Consider the following 27,912-nt stretch of genomic DNA (forward strand, 5'->3'; position numbering starts at 1 on the left):
ATCAGAACGGTTTTCTGAGCGTGTTCACTATAATGAGCATTTGCATTGCATATGCATGCATGGCAAGCAAATGAAATAGGCTTACAAATGTAATTTAGCATAAAATTCCAGTTCATCCTGCACCACTAGAAAAGTAAGGAATTAAAAACTTCCGCATACATGGTTCGGATGGAGATTGTCTAGTTGTAAAGTTGCAATATAAACAGCTCCACAAGGCAACGGGTAGTACCTGTCTGAGGGTCTGAGGTAATTCTAAATTCACCGGCAACAACTTCTTCCTGTTAGCCCCACAAAAGACCTTACAACTTGGGTGCTTAGCATTCATACGATTCTCCACTTTTGCCTGGAGCACATGCACCCACTCGAACGGTGTCGCCACACATCCATGCAACTACCTACCTACATACAATAAGGCTCACTAGAAGTGGCGGGTTTCTGAAGAGGGCAGAAAATGAAGACAAAGTTTTTCTTTTTGTGCCGCGCGTTCGACAATGGTTCCAATGCATTGCAATGTCTGGTGTACTTACTGGTTGAGAGCGGGAAAAATCCAAAACTGTTCGATAGGACGACTGTTTTAGTTAAGTCACCTTTTACAGACACATGTTTAAGTTTATTTTTATTGGTCAATTTTGTTTAATCGAAACGTTTAATCCAACGTCAAGCCAATATTGAAAGTTAAACTAAGATTGTATTGAGATTTTTTTTTATATTTTATGTGTTTTAACCAAGTTTTTAGCTGATTCATATTGATACCAACGGTTTTGCTTCCGTTCCGAAAGAAGAGCTCTCGTTAGGTAAATTTATCGGGAACGGGATTCGATCCCAAGTCCGCGGCGAGAAAGGCATGCACTTTAACCATCACAAAAAGTCCACTACAGACATTTGTTCAACTATTTTCGATAGTTTTCAGTAATGACTTTTTTTTATAGTAAATCGGATTATGCATCTATTTTCTGTGATAGGGAGGTACATTGCAGCTCCAATGAAGGCGGGAGCCCAACTCTGGAATATGTTTTCTTGCAATTGCATAAATTTGGGCTCCCTCCCTTTTGTGTATTCCATTTTTTCTTCAACAACATCCGGGCGGTTGGTACCATTTCCCAATTGATCCTGCTGCCTTTTTATGTCGTCGCTACTTTAAACGTGCCGCTGCTGGCTGAGGGGTTGGTGATGTTGGTTGAATTGACTGAAGAGGATGGGTTAACCCCCGGTAAGGTTGGCATGTGCGGTAACTACATGGTCGTGCTGTGCATAAATGAAAAGGTTACATACGGTAGTTTACATTCAGTGGCATTATTTATAACCGGCTTTGTTCGTTTGATTGTTTCGATCCAGTCAACAGTTTTGCTTGAAGTATTTACTTCTATGAAGAGTTAAACATGTTTACACTTTACTGTGGTGGTTGCACTAGTTTTCAATTAGTGGAATGCATTATAATTAATTCGTAGAATACGTGGTATACGAACCGATAAATTATTGGTGATGACCCCAGTGACGAGAGGCTTGCGATTGGAAGCTCGGTACGTGGAGCTACAGATCTCTAAATTTCGTCGGGAGCACCCGCATACTTGCCGATACGCCAAGCTACGATAATAACATGCGCAAGCTGGGAACAGCTTTTATAGTGCATATCACCTGCAGGAGCGCGTGATCGATGATCCATCAACAAAAGAATCTACAAGTTAAAGGATCATGGATCGGTTCTTCAACTTCTGCATAAACAACGGGCATAGCCCACACTCCGACATTATCGACGTCAGGACCTATCGAGGCGACAACATTGACTCCGACCACTATCTGGTGAATGTCAAACTGCGCCCAAAACTTTCCGTCATCAACAATGTACGGTATCGGCGACCGCCACGGTACAACCTAGAGCGACTGAAACAACCGGATATCGCCTCAGCATATGCGCAGAATCTCGAGGCCGCGTTGCCGGACGAGGGCGAGCTCGATGAGACCCCTCTAGAGGACTGATGAAGTACAGTGAAAGCAGCCATCAACGACGCAGCCGAGAGAACTATCGGGTACGTAGAACGGAATCGACGGAACGAATGATTCAACGAAGAGTGCAGAACAGTTTTGGAGGAGAGAACGCAGCGAGGGCGGTAATGCTGCAGCAAGGGACCCGACAAAACGTGGAACGGGACAAACAGAAGTGGAAACAGTAGACCCGCCTCTTTCAGGAGAAAAAGCACCGCCTGGAAGAAGCGGAGTGCGAAGAAACAGAACTGCTGTGCCGTTCCCAAAAAAACACGGAAGTTCTATCAGAAGCTCAACGCATCCCGCAACGGCTTCGTGCCGCGAGCCGAAATATGCAGGGATAAAAACGCAGGCCTCTTGACGGACGGACGTGGGGCGATCGACATGTGGAAGCAGCATTGGCGTGGAAAACGTTGTGAATACGACAACGAAGGAAACGACGACGACAGTGCAGCGGAGTACGGAAATGAACCAACTCCCACGCTGAGGGAAGTTGAGGGTGCCATTCACCAGCACAAAACCAACAAAGCAGCTGGTAAGGATGGTATCGCAGCTAAACTCATCAAGATGGGCCCAGAAAAGTTGGCTACCTGTCTGCATCGGCTGATAGTCAGGATCTGGGAAACCGAACAGCTACCGGAGGAGTGTAAGGAAGGGGTATTCTGCCCCATTCTCAAGAAAGGCGACCATTTGGAATGTGAGAACTTCAGAGCGATCACCATTTTGAATGCAGCCTACAAAGTGCTATCCCAGATCATCTTCCGTCGTCTGTCACCTAGAACGAATGAGTTCGTGGGAAGTTATCAAGCCGGCTTCATCGACGGCCGGTCGACAACGGACCAGATCTTCACCGTACGGCAAATCCTCCAGAAATGAGGTGAATACTAGGTCCCAACGCATCACCTATTCATCGACTTCAAAGCGGCATACGACAGAGCTATGGAGAATCATGGACGAAAACGGCTTCCTGGGAAGCTGGATGGTGATGGACTCTCATGCCAACTCTTCAACATCGCTCTGGAAGGTGTGATGCGACGAGCCGGGCTCAACAGCCGGGAAACGATTTTCACAAAATCCGGTCAATTTGTGAGCTTTGCGGACGACATGAACATTATTGCCAGAACATTTGGAACGGTGGTAGAGCTGTACACCCACCTGAAACGCGAAGCAGCAAAGGTCGGAATGGTGGCGAATGCCCCAAAAACAAAGAACATGCTGGTAGGCGGAACCGAACACGACCGGATCCGTCTGGGTAGCAATGTTACGATAGACGGGAATACTTTCGATGAGGTGGAGGAATTCGTCTACCTCGGATCCTTACTGACGGCTGACAACAACGTGGGCCGTGAAAGTCGGAGGCGCATCATCAGCGGAAGCCGGGCCTACTACGGGCTATTCACCCACGCACCAAATGCACAATGTACAAAACGCTAACAAGACCGGTGATCCTCTACGGGCACGAGACATGGACCATGCCCGAGGAGGACCTACAAGCACTCGGAGTTTTCGAGCGACGCGTGCTGAGAAGATCTTCGTCGGCGTGGAGGGGAACGGTGTGTGGCGGAGCAGGATGAACTACGAGCTCGCTGCATTTTACGGCGAACCCAGCATCCGGAAGGTGGCCAAAGCCGGAACGATACGGTGGGCAGGGTATGTTGTGAGAATGCCGGACAACAACCCTGCAAAGCTGGTGTTTGCAACTGATCCGGTTGGCACAAAAAGGCGTGGAGCGCAGAGAGCACGATGGGCGGACCAGGTGGAGCGTTACCTGGCGAGCATTGGGCACGATCGATGATGGAGAACGGCAGCCACAAATAGAGTATTTTGGCGTACTATTGTTGATTATGTCTTGTCTTAAATGTGATGTTGAACAAATAAATGTATGTATGTATGTAATGTCAACGGAGACGAAACGGTGGCGTGATGCAAACGTCCACGACTACCACCTTGCTTGCTACTTCTAGTGTCTTCAATCGTCTACTACCTAGGGCTTGATACTCTCTTCATATCCTTCGCAATGTACAAATTGCTACGACACAAACGGAGCTCTTGTGATTTCTGTTACTGGAGTCCTAGACATAATAGCGCATTAGCTGGAAGGTCGCTTCGTATTTCGTTAATCGCTTTCTACGCAACTTGCGAACTGCTTTGACTTGGCCGTAAGGAGTCGGCGAATCTGTCATCGCACTATCATACTGTAAATTGAAGAGCCGCTGGCACTCCTAAGACAGCATCTCTAGGGCGATGCCAATGTTGTCGTAAGATTTGGTGAGAAGATGCTTTCGAATCTTGGTCTAATGAAGAAGACGCTGTATGAAGATGGATTGAAAATGACAAGAAGTCAAAAGGCAGTATCCGTACATTTTCAACAACCTAATATTGCAACTGTTTATTAAGCGATACTCTACATTAATTCTTAACCTAAAAATCAGACACGTTCTTGTTCTAACCTATGAACAAATGAGTTATACATGATATTCTAGCATAAAATTAAATCTTCTTAACCCTATCATGGAATTGCATCGACAACACGACGTCTACTGCCTTTTCATTGACTCAACACGCTTGGCCCCTCATATCTTTACATTCTCCGCCTCCCGGAGCTTTCTAATCCGATTCCTTTTCACGTACAACAGCATACTGATGATGGCTAGTGAAACGAGCAGTAGAAGCACCCCTCCGATGGTCATGACCTTGACCTTCTGGTAGGGATGGATGTAGATTTCAACCTCGTTGCTACCGCTGGTATAGTTGGTGGTGGACATGGCAAATACCTGGAAGGTATAGAGCTCGTCCTCGTCCAGGTCCTCGACTGTTAACGAAAGGTGAATCGCGTAAACTAGTGAACTTAAATTGAGAATTTCTCTGATGTAGATACGTACGAATATAGGTCGTCTCGGGAGTTGTCCGGCTGCCGTGCAGCTTATGCTGCGGTTCCACCCACCAGCGCAGAATGTAGTACCGAAGCTGATCCAGACCCAGCTCCGGAGGTTTCCAACGAGCTTCGTAGTTGCTGTGCCGCTTCTCGATGGTTAGGTTGATTGGCGAACCAATCTGGTTGAACTGGAGCAGCGTGTCTTGGAAGGTTTCCGGCTGTTCGAATTCCTTGGCTGAAAAATTAGAGAAGATCTGAAATTCTGAGGTTCATCTGGAATTGTCCGCGAGATACTTACGCTTCGTGAAATATCTGAATGCCTTGCTGAACATTCCATCGCCGTAACTATCCTGACAGAGCACCATAAATTCGTACTCCTTGGCAGGCAACAGATTCGTAATGGTTGCCTCCAGGATATGTTTGTTGTTCACCTTGAACGTTCTCCATTCCTGTGCTTCCGCTAACCGATACCATATGATGTACTCAAGATATTGTCGGATGTAACCTGGAGCCCATCGCAAGGTTATCGCCGTATCGGAGCTGTTACCAGTCAGGTTGTACGGTGCTCTCGGAGATACGTTCTCAATCATGACCTCCGCATCTGCCGAAATGGTAGCTGCTTCGTTCGTTGCCTGGCAGGCGTAGATCCCTCGATCGGACTCAATGATGTCTTCAATTGTTAGATTAGCTCCGTTTAGCTGGTACCGTCCATGGGGCAGTAGACTGCCATCTCTCTACAAGTTTCGCAAATGTTAGTTATCCAAAAATACCAAATTAAAAGTAGTACAGCACCGATACCTTAATCCAACTGATTTGCGGAACATGCGTACCATCTTGATCGCGTGCATCGCAGTGCATCTCCACCGTTCCTCCGATCTTGGTCACGTATAGGATCTTAGGCTTCAGGATAAAAGACGGTGGTTTCTGCACAATCACGTTGATCATCGGCGATGCTCCATCCGTTCCCAAATCATTGTACGGGGTGCAGGAGTAGCGTCCTGCATGCGAGTCATCCACCTTCTCGAAGTAAATACTTCCGTTACGTTTGTAGAATACGCCCTGGAATGTGAAATCGGTTACACCATCATCAACTAAAACGTGGAATTGTGTACCTGAACATTGTACGGATCAAACAGAAAGCCGTCCTTCTCCCAGCGCAGATTCGTCAACGGTGGATTTGATCTGAAGTGACAATCTAGCACAGCTGGTTGCCCGAATGGCAGATAAACTTCCTTGGGAGCGAATATAACCTTTGCTGCATCTGTTGGATAGTTAACCAGTTAATCGATGGCTTGTTTACAACGTAGGTATATCTGTGTAACTTACATTGAACGTTCAAGAAGGCACTCGCATCCTGCGTGTCATTCGCTTTGTTCCGAACCAAGCACGTATAGTATCCCAAGTCACTCATCTGAGTAGGAAGGATCGTCAAACTGCCGTCCGGTCCAAAGGTCGACCTATTGATCAAGTCATACATCTCCAGCAGCGGCACACCATCCTTGTACCACTCAACGAACATAGTTTCCGGATTCTGCGCCGTACAATGGAAGAAGGCTGGATCGCCCTCCAAAACGGTTGAATTCACCGGTGGGATCCTGAGCAATGTTCCTCCTGCAGATCGAGAAACCTTCAATGTACAAATACGAATAAACCTTCAACAGTCCTTACCCAAAACCGATATGTGGAACCAGGTGCCATTGTTGCGCTTGTTCGGTACCCTATTCGGGAAGATGACCTTACATTCGTACCATCCGTTGTCGCTTTCCCGTATGGACGTCAGGTTCAGAGAAGCCTTCCCGTAGACAAGATCGTTGCTCAGCAGTGTCACTCGACCAATGTAGGTTTCGTACGTGTTGAGAATGCCATCGTAAAGGGTGAAGACGGGTTTGTTCTACGAAAGAGGAGACAATATAATTTGACTTTATTAGATCCATTATTAAAGTAAGTTGCGGCAAGGGTCATTGCATTCATTTGACACCAATCGGTCAAAATTACAAGCAAGTGTCTAAACAGCTTGCAGCTTCAAGAGGCGCTTACGCATACGTACGCAAGTATCATTGGTACATCTCACTAACTAATTGAAAAGTGACACCTACATATTGTCCAGCAGCGGTGTACAACTTGCACAAGTGCAAGTCATCTGCTGAGATTAGTCAGCAGGCCCGAATTCAATGACAGTAAAATGGTGACATCGCAGATTAAACCAAGTTAGCAAGCATTTACAATCTTGTACTTGTCGACCTGATGTTAATATACTTTCATTCGATGATTGGTTAGCCAAACTGATATGACTGTTGTTGTTTACGATAATAATGTTCCTGGCGATCTAAGGAGAATCTCAAAAGTAGGTGCTGTCACAATTTTACAAGATGTCTTCTAACCGGTCCATCCGATACTATTATAAGAGTATTAAAGCGTTTCTTGAATCTGGATACACCCGGGAGGATTTTCTTTTGGTAGACATGCAACATGTTTTTTTGTTTCCAAACATTTTACCTTGGAACCTTTTTTATATCAATTTCACGATTTTTGCTCTGCCAAGTATTACAACTAGACATTTTTTTTTTATGGATTTTCTGCCTAAGGCAGGTTCATCCTACGTCGTGAAAAATCAGGACGAGCCAGAAGAGCTCACCTGGAAAGACTACAGATGTGGTTCTAATAACTAATTACCATAACAGAAATCCAAACGGAGTATCATTAACAGAGTATGGTAACTGACTACTCAAAACAGATTAAAATGAAACTAATAAACATTGTTTCCATGGAGTGATGGTTGTGGAACTACAAAATGTATTCAGAACAGAAAGAATCCGAAAGTTTACATAAATAATTAACAAACAAAGTGCAAAGTACAGGGCCAACTCAGGGCTGTTCGGGCCCGTATGAAGTTGATCATCAATATTAACTTCTTTTCTCGATCAGCCTAGATAGCTGTGTACCCAAGCAACACACATGTTATAATAAAGTTACGACAGCGCAAGTTTTGGTTGTATAGAAGTTTATTTGACGTAATTCTAACATTGTGTTGAAATTACGTAAAATAAACTTCAATACAACCAAAACTTGCGCTGTCGGAACTTTTATATAACATGTGTGTTGCTTGGGTAGTGTCGGTAGCGATTGTCTCAATTGGCTAAGAATAACACTACGGACCGCCTGTTCCGGTGGTAAGAATCCACCAACAGGTGACCCCTAATTCATGGTGTGATGCGGCTTTATGCTTACCGTGCCTAAGAATGAATAGCTAGGGGGGTCTAATAAAAACCTAACCGCTAACGGAGCCTGTGGAGTACCAGGGCGCCCTCCACAGTATGTTGCCCTTACTGCACTAACCGGAGCAATGGTGCAGTGGACCTTGTGTTTCTCCGAGACAATCGGCTGCCCTTCTTTAGTCTCACTTGAGGCTAAATAAGGGCGGGATTATGAAAATGTTGTTAATTAGTTTAAATTTTTACCTATATGGTTTCGCATTATGCGATTTACACAGTGTATTCTGTGCATCCTCGCCTTTGGCGTTTTCCAATTGATACCGATCTGGTTTGGTTGCTGCTGTTCTTTGTTGTGCTGTTGTTACGAAGAGTTTAATCTTGCCTAGTTTGGGTAGTGGCTACGGTTAGGATAGCTCAGATCAATCTTCAGCATAAAAGAACAGCAACAATCAATCTTTGCAGACTTATGCAAAATGGTTCAGCCCAGGTGGCCTTGGTCCAAGAACCTTACTTCCGTAAGGGAAATTTCTATCTAGGAACCCTTGCGAACCCGGTGTTTGCTACTTTCAGTAAACATGAAATGGCAAACTCACGTGTCATGCCTCGAGCCTGTGTGCTTGTTAACAACGCAATAGTTGCTACACTCATCTCTGAACAAACCACCAGAGATGTATGTGCTATCACAACTGATATATCTGTTGGAAACCTCAACAGGAAATACGTTTATTGTTCGGTTTATTTACCGCATGATGAACCATCCCCTACGGATGCTTTCAAACAAGTCATCGCATACTGTACTTCAAAAGGCCTTCCGCTAATTGTTGGCAGTGATGCTAATGCTCACCATATCATCTGAGGCAGCTCAGACATTAACTTGAGAGGCTCCAGTTTGATGGAGTACTACCCAAGTAACACACATGTTATATAAAAGTTACGACAGCGCAAGTTTTGGTTGTATAGAAGTTTATTTTACGTTATTTCAACACAACGTTAGAATTACGTTAAATAAACTTCTATACAACCAAAACTTGCGCTGTCGTAACTCTATTATAACATGTGTGTTGCTTGGGTACTGATCTTGCATTACTTAACATTGGCAACCGCCCAACCTTCATGGTATCTGCTAGAGAGGAAGTGTGAGACATAACGCTTTGCTCTAATAGAATTAGTCACGAGCTGACCAATTGGCATGTGTCAGATGAAGAATTTTTATCTGACCATCGCTACATCTGTTTTGAACATTTAAATGTTACTTCGCAAACATTGAGTTTCAGGAATCCCCGGTCAACAAACTGGGATCTTTTTACTGATTTGCTTGCGGCCAAATTTCATGGAAACTCACCATCCATTGACACTCCAAATGATTTAGATGATGCCGTTGACTACAACGACCTTCATCATGGACGCTTTTGAAGAAGCATGCCCTCTACGGTCTGTGAAGATCACAAGAGGAACCCCTTGGTGGAACTCTGATCTGGCGAAACTCAGGACACAATGTAGAAAGAGTTGGAACAGACGACGTTCGGCTGGTTCGGAGGCTTTCAGGTCGGCTCGCAAGGCCTACAGGAAAGCTCTCCGGTCTGCCGAACGATTCGGCTGGAAAAACCTTTGTACAAATGTTTCCAGTTTGTGTGAAGTCAGTCGGTTATATAAAATCCTTGCGAAATCTAAGGATTTCCGAGTGGACGAACTTCGTTTGCCAAATGGCGATCTGACTTCCTCTGATGAGGAAGTTCTGGAATGCTTATTCAGCACACACTTCCCTGGATGTGTGGATATTACATCTTCGGATGAACCTGATGTCTTTTCTTGTTGTTACGTTTCCCTGGCTTCGGCTCGGAGTATTGTAACTATAGAATCGATTGAGTGGGCACTTAATAGCTTTGCTCCTTTCAAATCTCCTGGAGCAGATGGGATTTATCCTATTTTGCTTCAAAAGGGATTTGATCACTTCAAACATGTTTTGAAAAATTACTTGTTTGCAGTTTTGCTACAGGGTATATTCCCAAATCCTGGCGGGATATTACTGTGAAGTTCATTCCGAAAGTGGGTCGTGCGTCGTATGAAGAAGTAAAGAGTTTCAGACCTATAAGTTTGACCTCTTTTCTTCTGAAATGCTTAGAACGCATCGTGGATCATCACATCCGTGATGTTCATCTGGCCAACGTGCCTCTTCATGTGAACCAACATGCCTACCAATCTGGTAAGTCCACTGTGACTCTTTTACACAAGGTTGTTTACGATATCGAGAAAGCATTCGCTCAAAAGCAATCTTGTTTGGGTGTTTTCTTAGTTATCGAGGGTGCCTTTGACAATGTACCTTTTGATGCCATATTGGAATGATTTCCAATTGGATTCATCAAATGCTCAAAAACCGATATCTCTTCTCGAAATTGCGTCTAGCAGGGATTAGGAAATTGAGTGTTTGTGGATACCCCCAAAGGGAGTCTTGTCACCGCTTTTGTGGAATCTCGTATCAGATACGCTATTGAGGCAACTCAATAATAACGGTTTTCCTACTTATGGTTTTGCCGACGACTACCTAGCATGGTTAGTTGGTATGTGTATCACCACCCTTTTGGACCTGATGCAAAGCGCCCTTCAGGAATTTGAGGGTTGGTGTCGCCAATATGGCCTTTCGGTTAATCCGAGTAAAACATCTATTGTTCTTTTTACGCAAAGGCGAAACCGTAATGGCGTTCGACCTTTGCGTCTCTTTGATTCTGAAATCGATGTGACTGAACCGGTAAAGTACGATGGAGTCATTCTTGATTCCAAGCTTTCCTGGACACCTCATATTGAGTTCAGAATCAAGAAAGCTTGTATGGCCTTTGGGCAATTCCGGCGAACCTTTGGTACAACTTGGGGTCTAAAACCCAAGTAGGGTAAGTGTACCAATTGTGGCTAGATTACCAACTATTCGCCATAGTTGATTTTCACCCTTTAACGATGTAAATCAACAAGAGAAATTTTGTGAACAACAGATCACGTTCACAAAAAATGGTTGCACTCATTTAAATTCCACATTTTGCTCAAATCATGGTAGAAATAAATCATTTCCCTTAAAATTTCGGCTTCGTTGCACCCTTTTACGCCATAGTGTACCAGTTATGGCTAACCCCATAAGGAATGCATGCAAAAAGTGCAAAAAGGAACCGAAGTTAAAAAATGTAACCATAACTGGTACAGGGATCCTATCATTGGCACATGCTGTAATAAATACTAGAAGTAGTTTTGGCTCCGTTTTTATATTTTTCCTGTAAAGTATGGAAACTAAGCTGTCTTCTCACATATTGATGACATTCGTTGGTCTTTTCGCTATTTTTGCATAAATAGCTTTCCTTAGGTAGTGCCATAATTGGTACACGACTTACTTACCGGTCAGGCTAAGGCCGGGGTGGCCTCTGCTGTACATAGTAGCCGCCTCCATTCCACTCGGTCCATGGCTGTTTGCCTCCAGTTCCGCACTCTGCGTAGGGTCCGCAGATCGTCCTCCACTTGGTCGACCCACCTAGCTCGCTGCGCACCACGTCTTCTTGTACCGGTCGGATGACTCTCGAGAACCATTTTAGTTGGGTTGCTATCCGACATCCTGATGACGTGACCCGCCCACCGTAGCCTCCCGATTTTCGCGGTATGGACGATGGTTGGTTCTCCCAGCAGCTGATGCAGCTCGTGGTTCATTCGCCTTCTCCAAGTCCCGTCTTCCATCTGCACTCCGCCGTAGATGGTACGCAACACCTTCCGTTCGAAAACTCCAAGGGCGCGTTGGTCCTCTGCACGTAGGGTCCATGTTTCGTGCCCATAGAGGACGACCGGTCTAATAAACGTTTTGTAGATGGTTAACTTCGTGTTACGGCGAATTTTATTCGATCGTAGAGTTCTGCGGAGTCCAAAGTAGGCACGATTTCCTGCCACAATGCGCCTCTGAATTTCTCTGCTGGTGTCGTTGTCGTCGGTCACCAGTGAGCCCAAGTACACGAATTCTTCAACGGCCTCGATTTCATCACCGTCGATATGAATTCGGGGTGGCGGGCGCGGTGATTCCTCCCTGGAGCCCTTGGCCATCATGTACTTTGTCTTCGACACATTAATGACTAATCCGATTCGCCTGGCTTCACTCTTTAGTCGGATGTACGTTTCCGCCATCGTCTCAAATTTACGAGCAATAATATCAATATCATCGGCGAAACCAAGCAGCTGAACGGATTTCGTGAGAATCGTCCCACTCGTGTTTATCCCCGCTCTTCTTATTACACCCTCCAAAGCAATGTTGAACAGCAAGCACGAAAGACCATCACCTTGCCGTAACCCTCTGCGAGATTCGAAGGGACTCGAGAATGTCCCTGATACTCGAACTACGCACATCACTCGATCCATCGTCGCCTTGATCAACCGTATCAGTTTATCCGGGAATCCGTATTCGTGCATAATCTGCCATAGCTGTTCTCGATCGATTGTATCATACGCCGTTTTGAAATCGATGAACAAGTGATGTGTGGGCACGTTGTATTCGCGGCATTTCTGCAACACCTGGCGGATGGCGAACATCTGGTCCGTTGTAGCGCGTTCAAATCAGGCTGGAATTGGTACACGAACCCTATATCAAATGGATCTACACAACCGTTGTTCGGTCAATATTGGCTTATGGATGTCTTGTGTGGTGGCAAAAGGGCGAAATGAGAATGGTCCAATCAAAGTTAGGCCATCTCCATGTGCCTAATGGCGATGTCTGGAGCGTTCTCTTCAACTCCCACGGCAGCGCTCGAAGTTCTCTTTGACGTTGCTCCACTACACATTCATCTCAAACATGAAGCACTTTCTTGCACTTACCGTCTACGGGTACTCGGTCTACTAGAGGAAACTCATGTGAACCGCACATCAACACACACCTCGTTGTTTCCACTTTTGGTGAATTGGGACAAAATTGTCCTTGCTCCAAGTGATCTTACAATTGCTTGTAATTTTCCATATAGGACATTTTCCACGAAATTCTCTTTCCAGGATGATTGGACATCTGGTTGTCTGGAGAGAAGTATTTCAGACGGCATCGTATGTTACACTGATGGCTCCCTTCTCGAAGGTCGAGCAGGTGCTGGTGTTTATTCTCGTGAGCTAAGGCTCTATCAGTCTTACTCACTTGGTAAACACTGCACCGTTTTTCAGGCCGAAATCTTTGCTCTTATGTGCGGAGTGCAATCAGCACTTCAGCAGCACGTAATGGACAAAGTACAGTCACGTTTTTTTTTACGCGGGGGATACGTACCGCGTAAAAATAAAACTCAGTTCAAAATTCGAAAAACCGCGTAAAAAAAGTCTCACCATTTCTCGACAAATCATGCAAAAATAAGACGATGAATTTTTTTTTGTATGGAGTTTTCATTTACGCGGCCGCGTAAATGAAAACCGCGTAAAAAAGACCTGACTGTAATATTCTTCTGTTCAGATAGCCAGGCTGCTATTGAAGCACTTGCTTCGGCCAACTTCAGGTCGAAGATAGTTATCGCTTGTCGAACTCAAATCGAGGAGCTGAATTCAGCAAACGCTGTTCACCTTGTATGGGTTCCTGGCCATTCTTCCATCGCTGGAAATGAATTGACTGATGAATTAGCTCGCACTGGAGCATCACATGACTTTATTGGTCCTGAGCCAGCTATTCCGATATCGAAGTGTTGGGTAAAGCTTCAGATTCACACCTGGGCTGCTACTCAACACAGACAATACTGGAATAGTTTGGAGTCATGTCGTCAAACCAAATTGTATTGTACTGAGCCATCTCCAAGGGTGGCGAAGTATCTTACAAATCTGACAAAGCAGAATTGCAGCATTCTGGTCAAAGCATTGACTGGCCACTGCCGACTCAGCTATCACATGGCGAATATTCAGCAAGCTGATTCATTTGCATGTGATAGCTTTGAATCCGATTATGAAACTTCGTATCATTTGATATGTAACTGTCCAGTTTTTACGCAACTGCGTTTCCGAGTATTCGTTAAACACTTATTAAGTGAAACTGACTTCAGACACCTGAATATTCAGGATATTCTGTTGCTCTTAACCCGCTGTGGTAAAGAGCTATAGGCTCTCTTTCGCTTTATGCGTTATTACAGTGCCCTTTTCAGGGCACTATTTAAACCCATTGTGGTACGCTTATGCGTTAGCATCCTCTTCCAGGGTACTTTTCCTATTTCCCTACCTGTCCTTATCCTCATCCTTATCCTTATTTCCTTCCTTTTCCCTCAGGTAGATGATAATATATGCTATTATTTTAGCGATGGCACAAATGTCCCAAATGGAGGATAACGTGCCTCTGGAGCCGGTCTTCTGATACCTGATAACTCAACTGGCTTGTGTACACTTCCAAGCTGTCGGAGGTGTGTTTATAGCTGTCTCAACGGAGAATCTGTTCTTGTTGAATTGAGTCGTTGTTTACTGTAATCGACTAGTGTGTTGATTATTTTTAGCCGTGAGTACATGTAAAGTTTATATTTATTACCTTAGCAATTTGCTTACTGACAATGGTTTATTCTCCGGCATATTTTTAAAGTAATTTAAAAGTAGTTTTAAACCAGAATTTTGAATAAGTTGTGTACAGCTAGTTAGGTACCGTAATCCGGGATAACATTGATCACTTTTTTCGATCATGCTTTGATAGTTTCTTAGTATAAGCAAGTGTTCCATGTTTTATATTTTTAAAACAAGTACTGGCCCACTTAGTACGAGTAACGCTAATTTGAAAAGTGTTCCAAAACTTTCAAAAAAGTTTTATTAGTTTTTTTTAATCTTATTTTTGATGGTTCGGGGTTGATCACTTAAGTGAACAATGTTCGTTTGTGTTTAATCATCCTTACTTACTAAATTAGGATCTTTGATTTCGAATATGGTGCCCAAATTCTTACAAATTATGTACTTATTGAGTTATTTTAGTACCAAAATTCTCTAAACCGCGAAAAATGCGTAAAAGTAGGCAAATTATTAAGGATTTAAGGACTACCTTTAATAAATTGTCTATCACTTTCGCTTACGAAAATTGATTCTAGGATGTCAGCTTGAAATATTACACAGTTAAGAAAAAAATTATTAGTTTATTAAACTCATTTTTTATGAATTTTATATAATTCAGTTGCTTAACAATAGCAGATACAATACAATACGAAATACAATTCATAAGCACGAACAGATGCAAAGAAAACTGCTTGTTTGAACATTCCATGAGGTCGGTCAAATCGATCAATGTTACCCCGCTGATCAATTATACCCCGTTTTACGGTACTTTATTTCCATACGAAAATATGATCGGATAGATATACATTGAAGAAACATTTGGAAAAAGTTATATGGAATGAGCTCACCAATTTAATAGTGATCGTGCAATGAAAGCAATAACTTATTTATTGCACGATAACTATTAACTGCACTAAATGGAAACTGTAACCCCTCAGCTGTTTAGCAGGAGGATGGTTGGTGATAAATTATGTCGTGCATAGGGTAGGTAATTAGCACCGTCACAAAAATGAACATAGAACAAGGCTAGGGAGCATTTTCTTGTAAGAATTTCGTTAACGAAACATGAAACAGGTCCACTCAGCTCATGTTTTAAATATATTTGTCTGGAATCACGTGCATTGTACTTGATAATATTCGAGAGAATAGAGGAAAAGTGATAAACTTCCTCCCAGATTACAATACTTCCTTGCCAATTGACCCTTTTACAATCGTATATTATGTGGCTGTCTGGAAGAAACTAAATATGTGCTCAATGAAGTCGAGGGAATTTCCCTTACGAAAAGATCTTGGGCAGATTGGAAATCGAACCCGACACCCTCTCCATTATTATGCTAAATATCGAATCTTTTACCGCTTTCTGATGAATTTAAAAGAAGACGTTGAGCTTAAGATGGTTACATTATATGTTCATACCATTTCTAAGTTCAAGGCACATTTTTTAAACGATGCACTGCACACGTTTCGTATTACAAAACAACCCATCGAACGATTGGAGTCACACGCCACCACATGGGAGGACATTGCGGATAAAACAATATCACGCGTAAATCCCATAATAGATTTGACCTTAAACTCTACCAGACTGGCCTGCATCAGGGTTATTACAACGTGATACGATACACCCGCTTTAGACACTACCGGACCAGCATGGCTTGTTACGTAGCTATAGGTATGTAGGTATAGCTGCTGCATTGCATCTATCATCCAACTGACCGGCTCATTTGTGCAGCTACATCACATATGATCCCAACCGGTACGGTAGCTAACTGCATTAGAGGTTTTGCAGGAAGAGGCCACCCGGCGCGATGTGCAGCCCAAGCTCCCTACGGTGGTGTATGAAAGTGCCATCAATATTACAACGTGATATTCTATGATGTCCATCGGCAGATTCCTTCAGATTGCTTTTTGAATTCCTTCCTCGAGGGATTCTCACAAGAGTTTTGTCTGGAATTTCTCAGAGAATTCCTTCTGGGGATTATTCCAATTATTCAATCTAGAGGATTCTCCAGCAACTCCTGAAAAACTTTTAGAAGTAACTCCTGAAGAATTTCAAGAAGAAACTCCTAAAAGATTGTCAGAAGAAATATCTGGAAGATTATCACAAGGAACTCCAACAGAATTCTCGGTAGTTTCTACTTATGGAGGAACTTCTTAAGAATTCCCAGAAAGAACAGCTTAAACATTTCCGCTGGAACTCCAAAACAAAAACTTTCAAGGATTAATTTCATTCAATATAAGTATGTGCAACAATAATAAAAAAAAGTGCAATTCGCATGGTGATTTAACAAACTTCAAAACCGTGCTTGAATGTACAAACTTTGAAAATAAAATGCAGCCAAATTAAACCGCTCAGTGAGCTCTGAGCGATAATCCAAATTAAGGTCAATTTGTTGCAAACAGACAACGGGCAATAAACCATCCAGTTGCATGAAGAAATTAGAAGTTATTGCTTCATGTCTGCACTTATGAATTTGATCGTCGTCATCTCCTATTTTACGTTAATTGATGACGAAGCCCATCGTCATCGTCGTCACCTCTAGCACCAACCGAACGACCAACATCCAACTAACATGACTTTTTCCCAGCGATATCAATTATCCCAACTATCAAAATACAGCGAGTTATGTGTACGTATGTACGTGTATTAAGTAAACATACCGTAACGATCCAACAAAGGCGAGGCAACCAACAACCAACGCAACGGTGCGGGGTAGGTGATGTAGTGCAATATAACAACAGCGCTTTCCCAACCGATCGCGATATAGGAGAAATTAATTGGATCTGCCAGCGCCGCGACAAAGTCACCCCCCGTAGGGTGCATAGCATGTTCCGTCCATTCGAGCCCCTAAACTGCTAGTAGTGGTGGTTGGCGTCAGCTTGTTTATACTACCGACAACCGAGCTGCCGTATTTTAAAGCTTTGTCGCGGTTTTCCCGAGTTAACTTTATATACACTAGATGTACTCTGCTAACAGCGGGTAACATTGCCCCCCATCCCATCATGCCCGCGAAATTGACATCTAGGTATTAGTTTAACTCGTACAATTACAGCTAGGTACCTTTTGCCCCCGCGCGTCAATAGAGTCGTGGGTGGGAGTAGAATGCTTGTTCGCTTGCTCGTTGAAACGGTCAACGATGTTGTGCACCTTCAGGTGGCGATATTGAAAATGGGTTTATTAAATAATATTGAGTTAAAAAAAGATGATGGACTGGGTGCTGCGAATTTTGTTTATATAGAATAAGAAAATCTGCTGATCAGATATCCACGAGGTGGTTCCTCGGGTTATGTGGAGATCAACCCACTACAAACTCATTCTCTCTCTTCCTACGTGGTACGCCCATAAGCTATGACTTCGAGAGGAGGGGGCGTACATGAGTACCGTAATCTAGGATCAAGTATTAGGTATCAGAAAACCGGCTCAATTTGGGACATTTGTACCATCGCCAAAATAACAGCCTATTTCATCATCTACCTGAGGGAAAAAGGAAGGAAATAAGGATAAGGATGGGGATAAGGACAGGTAGGGAAATAGGAAAAAAATACCCTGGAAGAGGGCACTAACGCATAAGCGTACCACAATGGGTTCAAACAGCGCCCTGAAAAGGGCACTATAATAATGCATAAAGCGAAAGAGAGCCTAAAGCTCTTTACCACAGCTGGTTAATAACAACAAAATATCCTGAAGATTCAGGTTTCTGAAGTCAGTTTCACTAATTAAGTGTTTATCGAATACTCGGAAACGCAGTTGCGCAAAAACTGGACAGTTGCATATGAAATGATACGAAGTTCCATAGAATCGGATTCACAGCCACCACATGCAAATGAATCAGCTTGCTGAATATTCGCCATGTGATAGCTGAATCGGCAGTGGCCAGTCAATGCTTTGACCAGAATGCTGCAATTCTGCTTTGTCAGATTTGTAAGATACATCGCCACCCTTGGAGATGGCTCAGTAGAATACAATTTGGTTTGACAACATGACTCCATACTATTCCAATATTGTCTGTGTTGAGTGGCAGCCCAGGTGTGAATCTGAAGCTTTACCCAACACTTTGATATCGGAATAGTTGACTAAGGGGCCAATGAAGTCATGTGATGTTCAAGTGCAAGCTTACTCATCAGCCAATTCATTTCCAGCGATGGAAGAATGGCCAGGTACTCATACAAGGTAAACAGCGTCTGCTGAATTCAGCTCCTCGATTTGAGTTCGACAAGCGATAACTATCTTCGACCTGGAGTTGGCCGAAGCAAGTGCATTAATAGCAGCCTGGCTATCTGATCAGAAGTATTTTACTTTGCCCATTACGAGCAGCTGAAGTGTCGATTGCACTCCACACATAAGAGCAAAGATTTCGGCCTGAAAAACGCTGCAGTGTCTACCAAGTGAGTAAGACTGATACAGCCTTAGCTCAAGAGAATAAACACCAACACCTGCTCGACCTTCGAGAAGGAAGCCATTAGTGTAGCATACGATGCCGTCTGAAACATTTCTTTCCAGATATCCAGATAAGTGTAGAATTAGCATAAGTTAAAATACACAAAAATAAAAACAAAAAAAAAAAAGATATCCAGATGTCCACTCTTCCCGGGAAGGGTCCTATATGGGAAATTACACGCAATTGCAAGATTACTTGGAGCAATGACAATTTTGTCCCAATTCACCAAAAGTGGAAACAACGAGGTGCACGCTATGTCCAAAGGGAAGTATTATGAAAATCGAATATACCTCTAATGTTATTCCCTAGAATCGTAGCTTTGGACCTCTAGTTTCAGAACATGTGCGGTTTAAAATATTACATCTTTGGGTTTTTTGATATTTTTGATTTTTTTTCCTATTTTCCAATACAAATATCGAAAATAGTCGTTTAAAGGTCAATTTCGTCCCATATAAAAATTTATGGGAAAAAGATGGATTTTTTTAAACCACACATTTTATGAGGTCCAAAAATATGGTTCTAGCGAATAAATTTTGAGGTACAATCACTTTTCATAATACTTCCCTTTGGACATAGCGTGAGGTGTGGGTTGATGTGCGATTCACAGGAGTTTCTTCTAGTAGACCGAGTAACCGTAGACGGTAATGGCAAGAAAGTGCTTCTTGTTTAAGATGAATATGTAGTGGAGCAACATCAAAGAGAACTTCGAGCGCTGCCGTGTGAGTTGAAGAGAACGCTCCAGGCATCGTTATTAAGCACATCCTTTGGAGATGGCCTAACTTTGATTGGATCGTTCTCATTTCGCCCTTCTGCCACCACACAAGACATCCATAGGCCAATATTGGCCGAACAACAGTTGTGCAGATCCATTTGAAATATTTAGGTTTTATACCCCAAGTTGTACGAACGGTTCGCCGGCATTGCCCGAAGGCCATACAAGCTTTCTTGATTCTGAACTCAATGTGAGGTGTCCAGGAAAGCTTGGAATCAAGAATGACTCCAACGGACTTTACCTGTTCAGTCACATCGATTTCAGAATCAAAGAGTCGCAAAAGTCGAACGCCATTACGGTTTCGCCTTTCCGTAAAAAGAACAATAGATGTTTTACTCGGATTAACCGAAAGGCCATATTGGCGACACCAATCCTCAACTACCCGAAGGGCGCTTTGCATCAGGTCGAAAAGAGTGGTGATACACATACCAACTAACAATGCTAGGTAGTCGTCGGCAAAACCATAAGTAGGACAACCTCTATTATTGAGTTGCTTCAATAGCGTATCTGCTACGAGATTCCACAAAAGCGGTGACAAGACTCCCCCTTGGGGGCATCCACAAACACTCAATTTCCTAATCCCTGCTAGACGCAATATCGAGAAGAGATATCGGTTTTTTGAGCATTTGATGAATCCAATTGGAAATCATTGGAAATATACCATGACTCCGTGCGGCTTCCAATATGGCATCGAAAGGCACATTGTCAAAGGCACCCCTCGATATCTAAGAAAACACCCAAACAAGATTGCTTTTGGGCGAATGCTTTCTCGATATCGTAAACAACCTTGTGTAAAAGAGTCACAGTGCCAGTGGACTTACCAGATTGGTAGACATGTTGGTTCACATGAAGAGGCACGTTGGCCAGATGAACATCACGGATGTGATGATCCACAATGCGTTCTAAGCATTTCAGAAGAAAAGAGGTCAAACTGATAGGTCTGAAACTCTTTGCTTCTTCATACGACGCATGACCCACTTTCGGAATAAACTTGACAGTAATATCCCGTCAGGATTTGGGAATATACCCTGTAGCAAAACTGCAAACAAGTATTTTTTTTCAAAACATGTTTGAATAATGATCAAATCCCTTCTGAAGCAAAATAGGATGAATCCCATCTGCCCCAGGAGATTTGAAAGGAGCAAAGCTAATAAGTGCCCACTCAATCGATTCTATAGTTACAATACTCCGAGCCGAAGCCAGGGAATCGTAACTACAAGAAAAGACATCAGGTTCATCCGAAGATGTAATATCCATACATCCAGGGAAGTGTGTGCTGAATAAGCATTCCAGAACTTTCTCATCAGAGGAAGTCAGATCGCCATTTGGCAAACGAAGTTCGTTCACTCGGAAATCCGTAGATTTCGCAAGGATTTTATTTAACCGACTGTTTTTACTCAAACTGGAAACATTTGTACAAAGGTTTTTTCCAGCCGAATCGTTCGGCAGACCGGAGAGCTTTCCTGTAGGCCTTGCGAGCCGACCTGAAAGCCTCCGAACCAGCCGAACGTCGTCTGTTCCAACTCTTTCTACATTGTGTCCTGAGTTTCGCCAGATCAGAGTTCCACCAAGGGGTTCCTCTTGTGATCTTCACAGACCGTAGAGGGCATGCTTCTTCAAAAGTTTCCATGATGAAGGTTGTTGTAGTATCAACGGCATCATCTAAATCACTTGGAGTGTCAATGGATGGTGAGTATCCATGAAATTTGGCCGCAACCAAATCAGTAAAAAGATCCCAGTTTGTTGACCGGGGATTCCTGAAACGCAATGTTTGCGAAATAACATTTAAATGTTCAAAAAAGATGTAGCGATGGTCAGATAAAGATTCTTCATCTGACACATGCTTTTGGTCAGCTCGTGACTAATTCTACTAGAGCAAAGCGTTATGTCTAACACTTCCTCTCTAGCAGATACCATGAAGGTTGGGCGGTTGTCTATGTTAAGTAATGCAAGATCTGTACTACTTAAGTACACCATCAAACTGGAGCCTCTCAAGTTAATGTCTGAGCTGCCCCAGATGATATGGTGAGAGCGGGATAAACACGAGTAGGACGATTTTCACGAAGTCCGTTCAGCTGCTTGGTTTCGTTGATGATATTGATGTTATAGCTCGTAAATTTGAGACGATGGTGGAAACGTACATCCGACTAAAGAGTGAAGCCAGGCGAATCGGATTAGTTATTAATGTGTCGAAGACAAAGTACATGATGGCAAAGGAATCCAGGGAGGAATCACCGCGCCCGCCACCCCGAAATTAAATCGAAGCGGTTGAAGATACCATGTACTTGGGCTTACTGGTGACCGCCGACAACGACACCAGCAGAGAAGTTCAGATGTGCATTGTGGCAGGAAATCGAGCTTACTTTGGACTCCGCAAAAATCTACGATTGAACAAAGTTCGTCGTAACACAAAGTTAGCTATCTACAAACACGCAGAAAAAAAATCACTTGGATCACTTGGAACAAGGAAAACTATGTCCGAATTCACCAAAGCGGAAACAGCAAGGGGTTGAACAGAGCATCACATTATTCCTCTAATAGAACGAGTACCCGTATACGGTAAGTACAAGAAGGTGCTTCTTATTTAAGATGGAAGTGTAGTGAGACAACGTCAAAGAGAACTTCGACTACTGTCATGGGAGTTGAAGAGAAAACTCCGGACATCGTCATTAAGCACATCCTGTGGAGATGGCCTAATTTTGATTGGATCGTTCTTGCTTCGTACTTTTGCCACCACACTAGGGGCATCATCAAGCTAATAATAGTCGAACTTGATACACTTTGGTTTTATACCCCAAGTTGCAAGCATTGGCCGAAGGTTTAATATGCTTTCATGATTCTGATTTCAATGTGAGGTGTCCCAGAATGATTGGAAATAAGAATATCTCCAACGTACTTTACTCGGATTAACCGAAAGTCCATATTGGCGAAGTGGCGACACCAACCTGAAGGCAGAGATGCATTTGAACGCGTTCTGTTCATGTTCTGTTCAAAAGCTTTGCTCACGTGAGCCGTGTTCATGTTCAAACATTTCAAGCGCCTGATCACAGTGCTCTTCGTAGCTAATAGCAACAGGTAGCAGATAGCAAAGCAACAAATTTCTACCGTGCGTATAGGTCATGCAGCTATTCTTCCTGCATATGCTAGATCTAGTTCCAAACTGCAAAATGGAATTTCGAAGTTAAAATAAAGTGATTCGATAATTAAATGATGGTTCAAGGTATCGAATGTGTGAACCTATTATTTAGTAATCTATTTGGAAGACAACCGAACAATTACGGCGTAATGCGTGGGCCCCAGACTGTGGGACAACCGACGGAGGCTTAACTGCTCCACGAATAGTATCGAATAAAAGGGATTTTCTCACCACACCAATATCGTTGTAATGGAATCGAAGAGCTCACCTGGCCTGTCGTAATCAGAATGGCATACCTAACGATAGTTAAGGGCTCGGAGGCATTGCAATGTTTCTTTCTCGTCGATACAAAACGCTACTTCCAATTTTCCAACCCAATCCAAACGCATCTGCCCTGTCAATTTTGAACACCGCTCTGTGTTCAATCTAGTAATCTAGATTGTGTTCAAAATTTTGAACATGCTCTCGAGAGCTTCAAGGGAACAGTTGGTCGGCGTTAAGTCAGACCGGACCATCTGTTTTTCAATGATTTTGGGGAAATATCCTGCAAGGACTTGGGATATCAAATCAAGCGCATTATTTTCTGAAAAACTGTAGTTCTTTTATGTAATGACCCATCAACATCAAAGAAACGTCGAAAAATTCAGAAATATCAAATTATTTCGCTTATCTTTACCTGCCCAAAAAATTGCGCAGTCCACTCTGACTTAACGCCGACCAGTTTTGGCACGCTCACAGCTCATGAGTGTTCAAAATGCATCTCTGCGCTGAAGGGCGGGCGGTTTGCATCTAATCGAAAAGTTTGCACATGAGCATGAGCATTGGTGACCGTACACTTCGTAGTTGCTACTTCGTGATTGACCTGAGCTAGCGAAATTGCACAGAGAACCAATTGGTTGGGGCTTGGGATTTGCCACCATCCTCAATGCACACGTTTCGAGAGCTCAAACTTTATTGGGTCAATAACGGCGCTGGCCACGTCCTTACGGTCTACCGAGGAAGGGGAAGGAATGTTAGTTCGACAACTGTTGCTACTAGAGGTTGTATGTACTACTGGACTCTCCACAGTTATCACGGGAAGGAGTTTTGTTAGTAGGGAGGGATTGATAGTTACATAGATCAGAGATACACTTTGGTAAGCGATGCGATCCATGCAACCGTACAGTTTACACACAAATGTGCCACCTCACAATTTGGAAGAATGGTGAGACCATGAACATTTTAAATTAAAGTTTATGGAATGAAAAAGATTTTGCGTCATCTCGCAATTGAGAGGACTGGTGAACCAATATGCTACTTGCCATGAAATCGATATATTGAAACAAAATATTGTGCCGACACTAACAGTGACGGACCGCACAAACTTAGGCAAAATACTGACGCATAATTACGGATCAAATCAGTGTGGCCAGCACCGTAAGGTGCCGAACTGCACAAAAATACAGGAGAATTTTTTAAACACATATTTAATTGAAAAATTTGGCCGACACTTGAAGTGACGAACTTTGCAGTTTTGTTGAGTAAACATCCCTTTCGAGACGGAGCGCAAAAAAGCGAAATCTCTATACAAATTGCTCAATTTTGGCTCTCCAGAACTCTTAGACTTCCCAACAAAACAGCAATTATTTTCCCTTATTTGAAAGAACTACTCTTTATCTTCCGAATTCTAGCTTTGACTACCTAAATAAATCGGAAATAAAAAATATGCGACAGATAAAACTTTTTCATGTTTTACGGTTTTTGTCCACTTTTTGTTTACCTTTTTGTGGTAAATCTCACAGGTAACGTAAACAAAAGTTTTTTGCACACATACAAGTGTAAGTATTGGCTGAATTATTGAAACAGTTTACATCACATAAAACAAAGTCTAAACAGATGAAAAAAATATGCAAAACTGTTACCGCTCAACAGCACAATTGTACTGGTTCGTCACGAAAGGATGAAGGATGGTTTTAAACTAAACTAACAGATGAATTTACTGCATCCTTCAAAGAAAAACAAAAGCTTGTTCACCGATCATCAATCATTCATTCGAGCACCCGTCGACCTATCGCTAAAACGATACAATCGTGCGACACTATTTTTCGACACTCGCATGTACAACAAAGAACAACACAATACTGAACACCCGCGCATCTATTGTTTTGATTTTCACGCGAGACAATAGCGAACGCGATCGATTATGCTGCCATACTCAGCCCTTACAGGAGCGATGCATGCACAGCAAAGAACAACACAATACTCACTAATCGAAAAGTTTGCACATACCGACTAACAATTTTAGGTAGTCATCGGCATAACTATAAGTAGAAAAACCGCTATTCTAATATTAATTATTATTAATCCACACACACTCAATTCCCTAATCGCTGATAGTCATAATGTCGAGAAGAGATACATATCGGTTTTTGAGCATTTGGTATATCTAGGCTGATCGGGGAAAGAAGCTTATATTGTTAATATTTATGATCAACTTCACACGGACCCGAACAGCCGACGAACCAGTAGTAAATTTTTGCCCCATAAAAATCATCATCATCAAATGTAGCTTTAAGTAACTGTAACTTGTTGTTAAAATATTGGAGCAAGATATGTGTGAAAATAATGTTTGTTCGTGCATCCCTTCTAAAATGGCCTGGCTGCAAAGTTATGGCAAACTTGGCTGCAAGTAAATTCTGTAATCATATCTGACAGTACCAAGTACCAGTAGACTCCGTATTAGTTGAGACGTTGTCAGACAAAAATGTATACTTTTATAGAATATCTTAAATGTAATATAGTTTATTTGTACACCAAATAGTGGCCTATTCTGATGACTTGTTCGAATTTTGAACGTACTCAACAAAGACAGCATTGCATAATCACCTCTAATTTAATAATCAATCAGGCGAACGTCCGAATAGATAAAATACCGATAGAGTAGGTAACTAGCAGTTAGTAGTGAGGCGTAAACTTACATCCTTGTTCCAGTGCAGCACGTACGGGATGGGATCGTTTTTGGGAAAATCCACTGGGCAGTTTAGAATGACGTACGATCCAACTTTGGCCTCCAGATAGACGGGTGGCCGGTCCTCCAGGTAGGCTGAACTTTGCTGTGCCACACCGAGGGTGATTACGAGGACCATCGCCGTTGGCAGGGCGATCCGTCGTAGAGCCGTCGTCAGCATATGGGCGATTCGTTCCATCGTGGGAGTTTAGGCGCTAACTAATTGACCAATCATGAAACTCTAGTTTTCACTTCTTTGAACACACTGGTCGTCTGGTGATAAATTTCAATTTAATGGCGCATTCTCTCAACGCCGGGGCGGTTTGCCGGTGGTAAACTTCTGAACACTGATCGGATTAAGCATGAAACGGTATGAACAACCTGTTGCACTACTGTCAGTCGACGTCGACACAACTCTGAGATGAAACTCACTCCGAGCGAGTTTGACTTCCGCAGCGTGGAATTATTCAAATTGGGTAATTAGCTCGCATTTTATTCTCTTTGACGCAGTCAGTCGTCCGTCAGTCTAGTTGTTGCTGCAGTTCTGGTCGATTTATTTTCGTAGCTTCACTCGCCACTCACTGTACTGCGTTCTCGTTTGGCTTTCCACACTGTTCTATTGTTGGTTTTCAATCACTTGTGCATGTAGGTAGATCGTTATGCTAATCACGCAGATGTTCATTAGAGTGGCCCAAGTATATGTGTGAAAATAATGAAACGAATTGTTTATGTTTGTGTTCTGAAGCGAAACTTTTATGTCGCAATCGAGATCATGTGGACAAGCCAAAATTTAAATTCTGTTTGGATTAGAATTTTGGATTTCATTTCTGTTCTGTACCAACTGTACAAAATTTTAGCTCGATACGCCGTTCTCAATAAACACATTCTCTGTGGAAAATGTGCTAACGTCACGTCACGCTGAAAAGTGACATAACTCTCGAATACCAACCCCGCCCTTAAGCGGTATAGACTGTTTCCACCCCAAATCGCCGATCCACCAGATTTGATAGTTCATGGTTCGAATGAAACTTGCCAGTTCTTTTCAAAACAAAAAAAAACTGATTTTTTTTTCAAAACTGTTGTTACTAGTGTACAGTGAATTATATGAAATTAAAAATCTAAAATAACAACACTTAAAAAAACTGATTTTTTTTTCAAAACTGTTGTTACTAGTGTACAGTGAATTATATGAAATTAAAAATCTAAAATAACAACACTTATACATGACAAACAATCCAGAAGAGCATTCCGTATGCAAATACCCCAAAAACGATAGACGGTACACAGTAAAACCGCTCAGCACTAAAATGTGTAAGACCTATTGATAAATGCATAATTTCCATACCACTCATAAAATGTGCAAGAGTTACGCATTCACTGCTCCTGCGTCCACAACATCGTTAAAGTTGCATTTTTTTTTTGTATGGCAATCTAGCTAGCTTTACTACTGACCTTGGCGCACCAAAAAATATAGCCATTTCGAATTTAGAATAGTGTACGAGCCGATTATGTGAATGTGTAAATTTTACACATTATGCATTTATGAGTAGATTTTACACATTTTAGGGCTGAGCAGTTTTAGTGTGTAGACACTAAGACCCTTGAAAAAGGCCAGATCCCCAGACCGAAACGTTGAGAATGTAGATAAAAAGCGTACTAGATTCGAAGTCTGAGATAGCCATCTCTCTTGCATATATTTTCGTCGTTTTTTTTTCTGTATAAACTTGATGTCAAACACACGTTTTAATGTAATGGTGGCAATGGAAAAAAAATGCATGAAATAGATTCTGAAGAGTTAAAAATTCGTGTATATTCGAAGCATTGGCTGTTTAAAGAAATCAAATGGGTTTGAATGCAAATAATTATTCTTAAGTTTATTTTGTATTAAAATAATATTTATCACTAACATTCTACAAGCTACCGTTGGACCTGGGATCGAACCCCACTCCCGACAAACTCACAAAATGTGAGTTCTTCCTTCGGAAGGGAAGTAAAGCGTGGGTCC

At 42.7% G+C, this 27,912-nt stretch overlaps 1 protein-coding gene across 1 annotated transcript in view; it reads right to left on the reverse strand.

Annotated features, from left to right (window-relative positions):
• Window positions 1–4,341: 4,341 nt before the first annotated feature.
• The window catches only part of LOC109406936 (protein borderless), a 68,325-nt gene continuing 44,754 nt past the window's right edge, over window positions 4,342–27,912 (reverse strand). Inside the window, exons 2-9 of the mRNA XM_029867317.2 lie at window positions 25,879–26,569; window positions 6,527–6,749; window positions 6,185–6,469; window positions 5,971–6,119; window positions 5,657–5,917; window positions 5,157–5,592; window positions 4,866–5,093; window positions 4,342–4,795 (exon numbers count right to left, since the gene is read on the reverse strand). Coding sequence (XP_029723177.1) covers window positions 4,557–4,795; window positions 4,866–5,093; window positions 5,157–5,592; window positions 5,657–5,917; window positions 5,971–6,119; window positions 6,185–6,469; window positions 6,527–6,749; window positions 25,879–26,106 — 2,049 coding nt within the window. The 5' untranslated portion in view covers window positions 26,107–26,569 and the 3' untranslated portion in view covers window positions 4,342–4,556. The remainder of the gene's footprint in view (window positions 4,796–4,865; window positions 5,094–5,156; window positions 5,593–5,656; window positions 5,918–5,970; window positions 6,120–6,184; window positions 6,470–6,526; window positions 6,750–25,878; window positions 26,570–27,912) is intronic.

Source organism: Aedes albopictus, chromosome 2 (genome assembly GCF_035046485.1).
Source record: "Aedes albopictus strain Foshan chromosome 2, AalbF5, whole genome shotgun sequence".
Taxonomy (NCBI): Eukaryota; Metazoa; Arthropoda; class Insecta; order Diptera; family Culicidae; genus Aedes; species Aedes albopictus.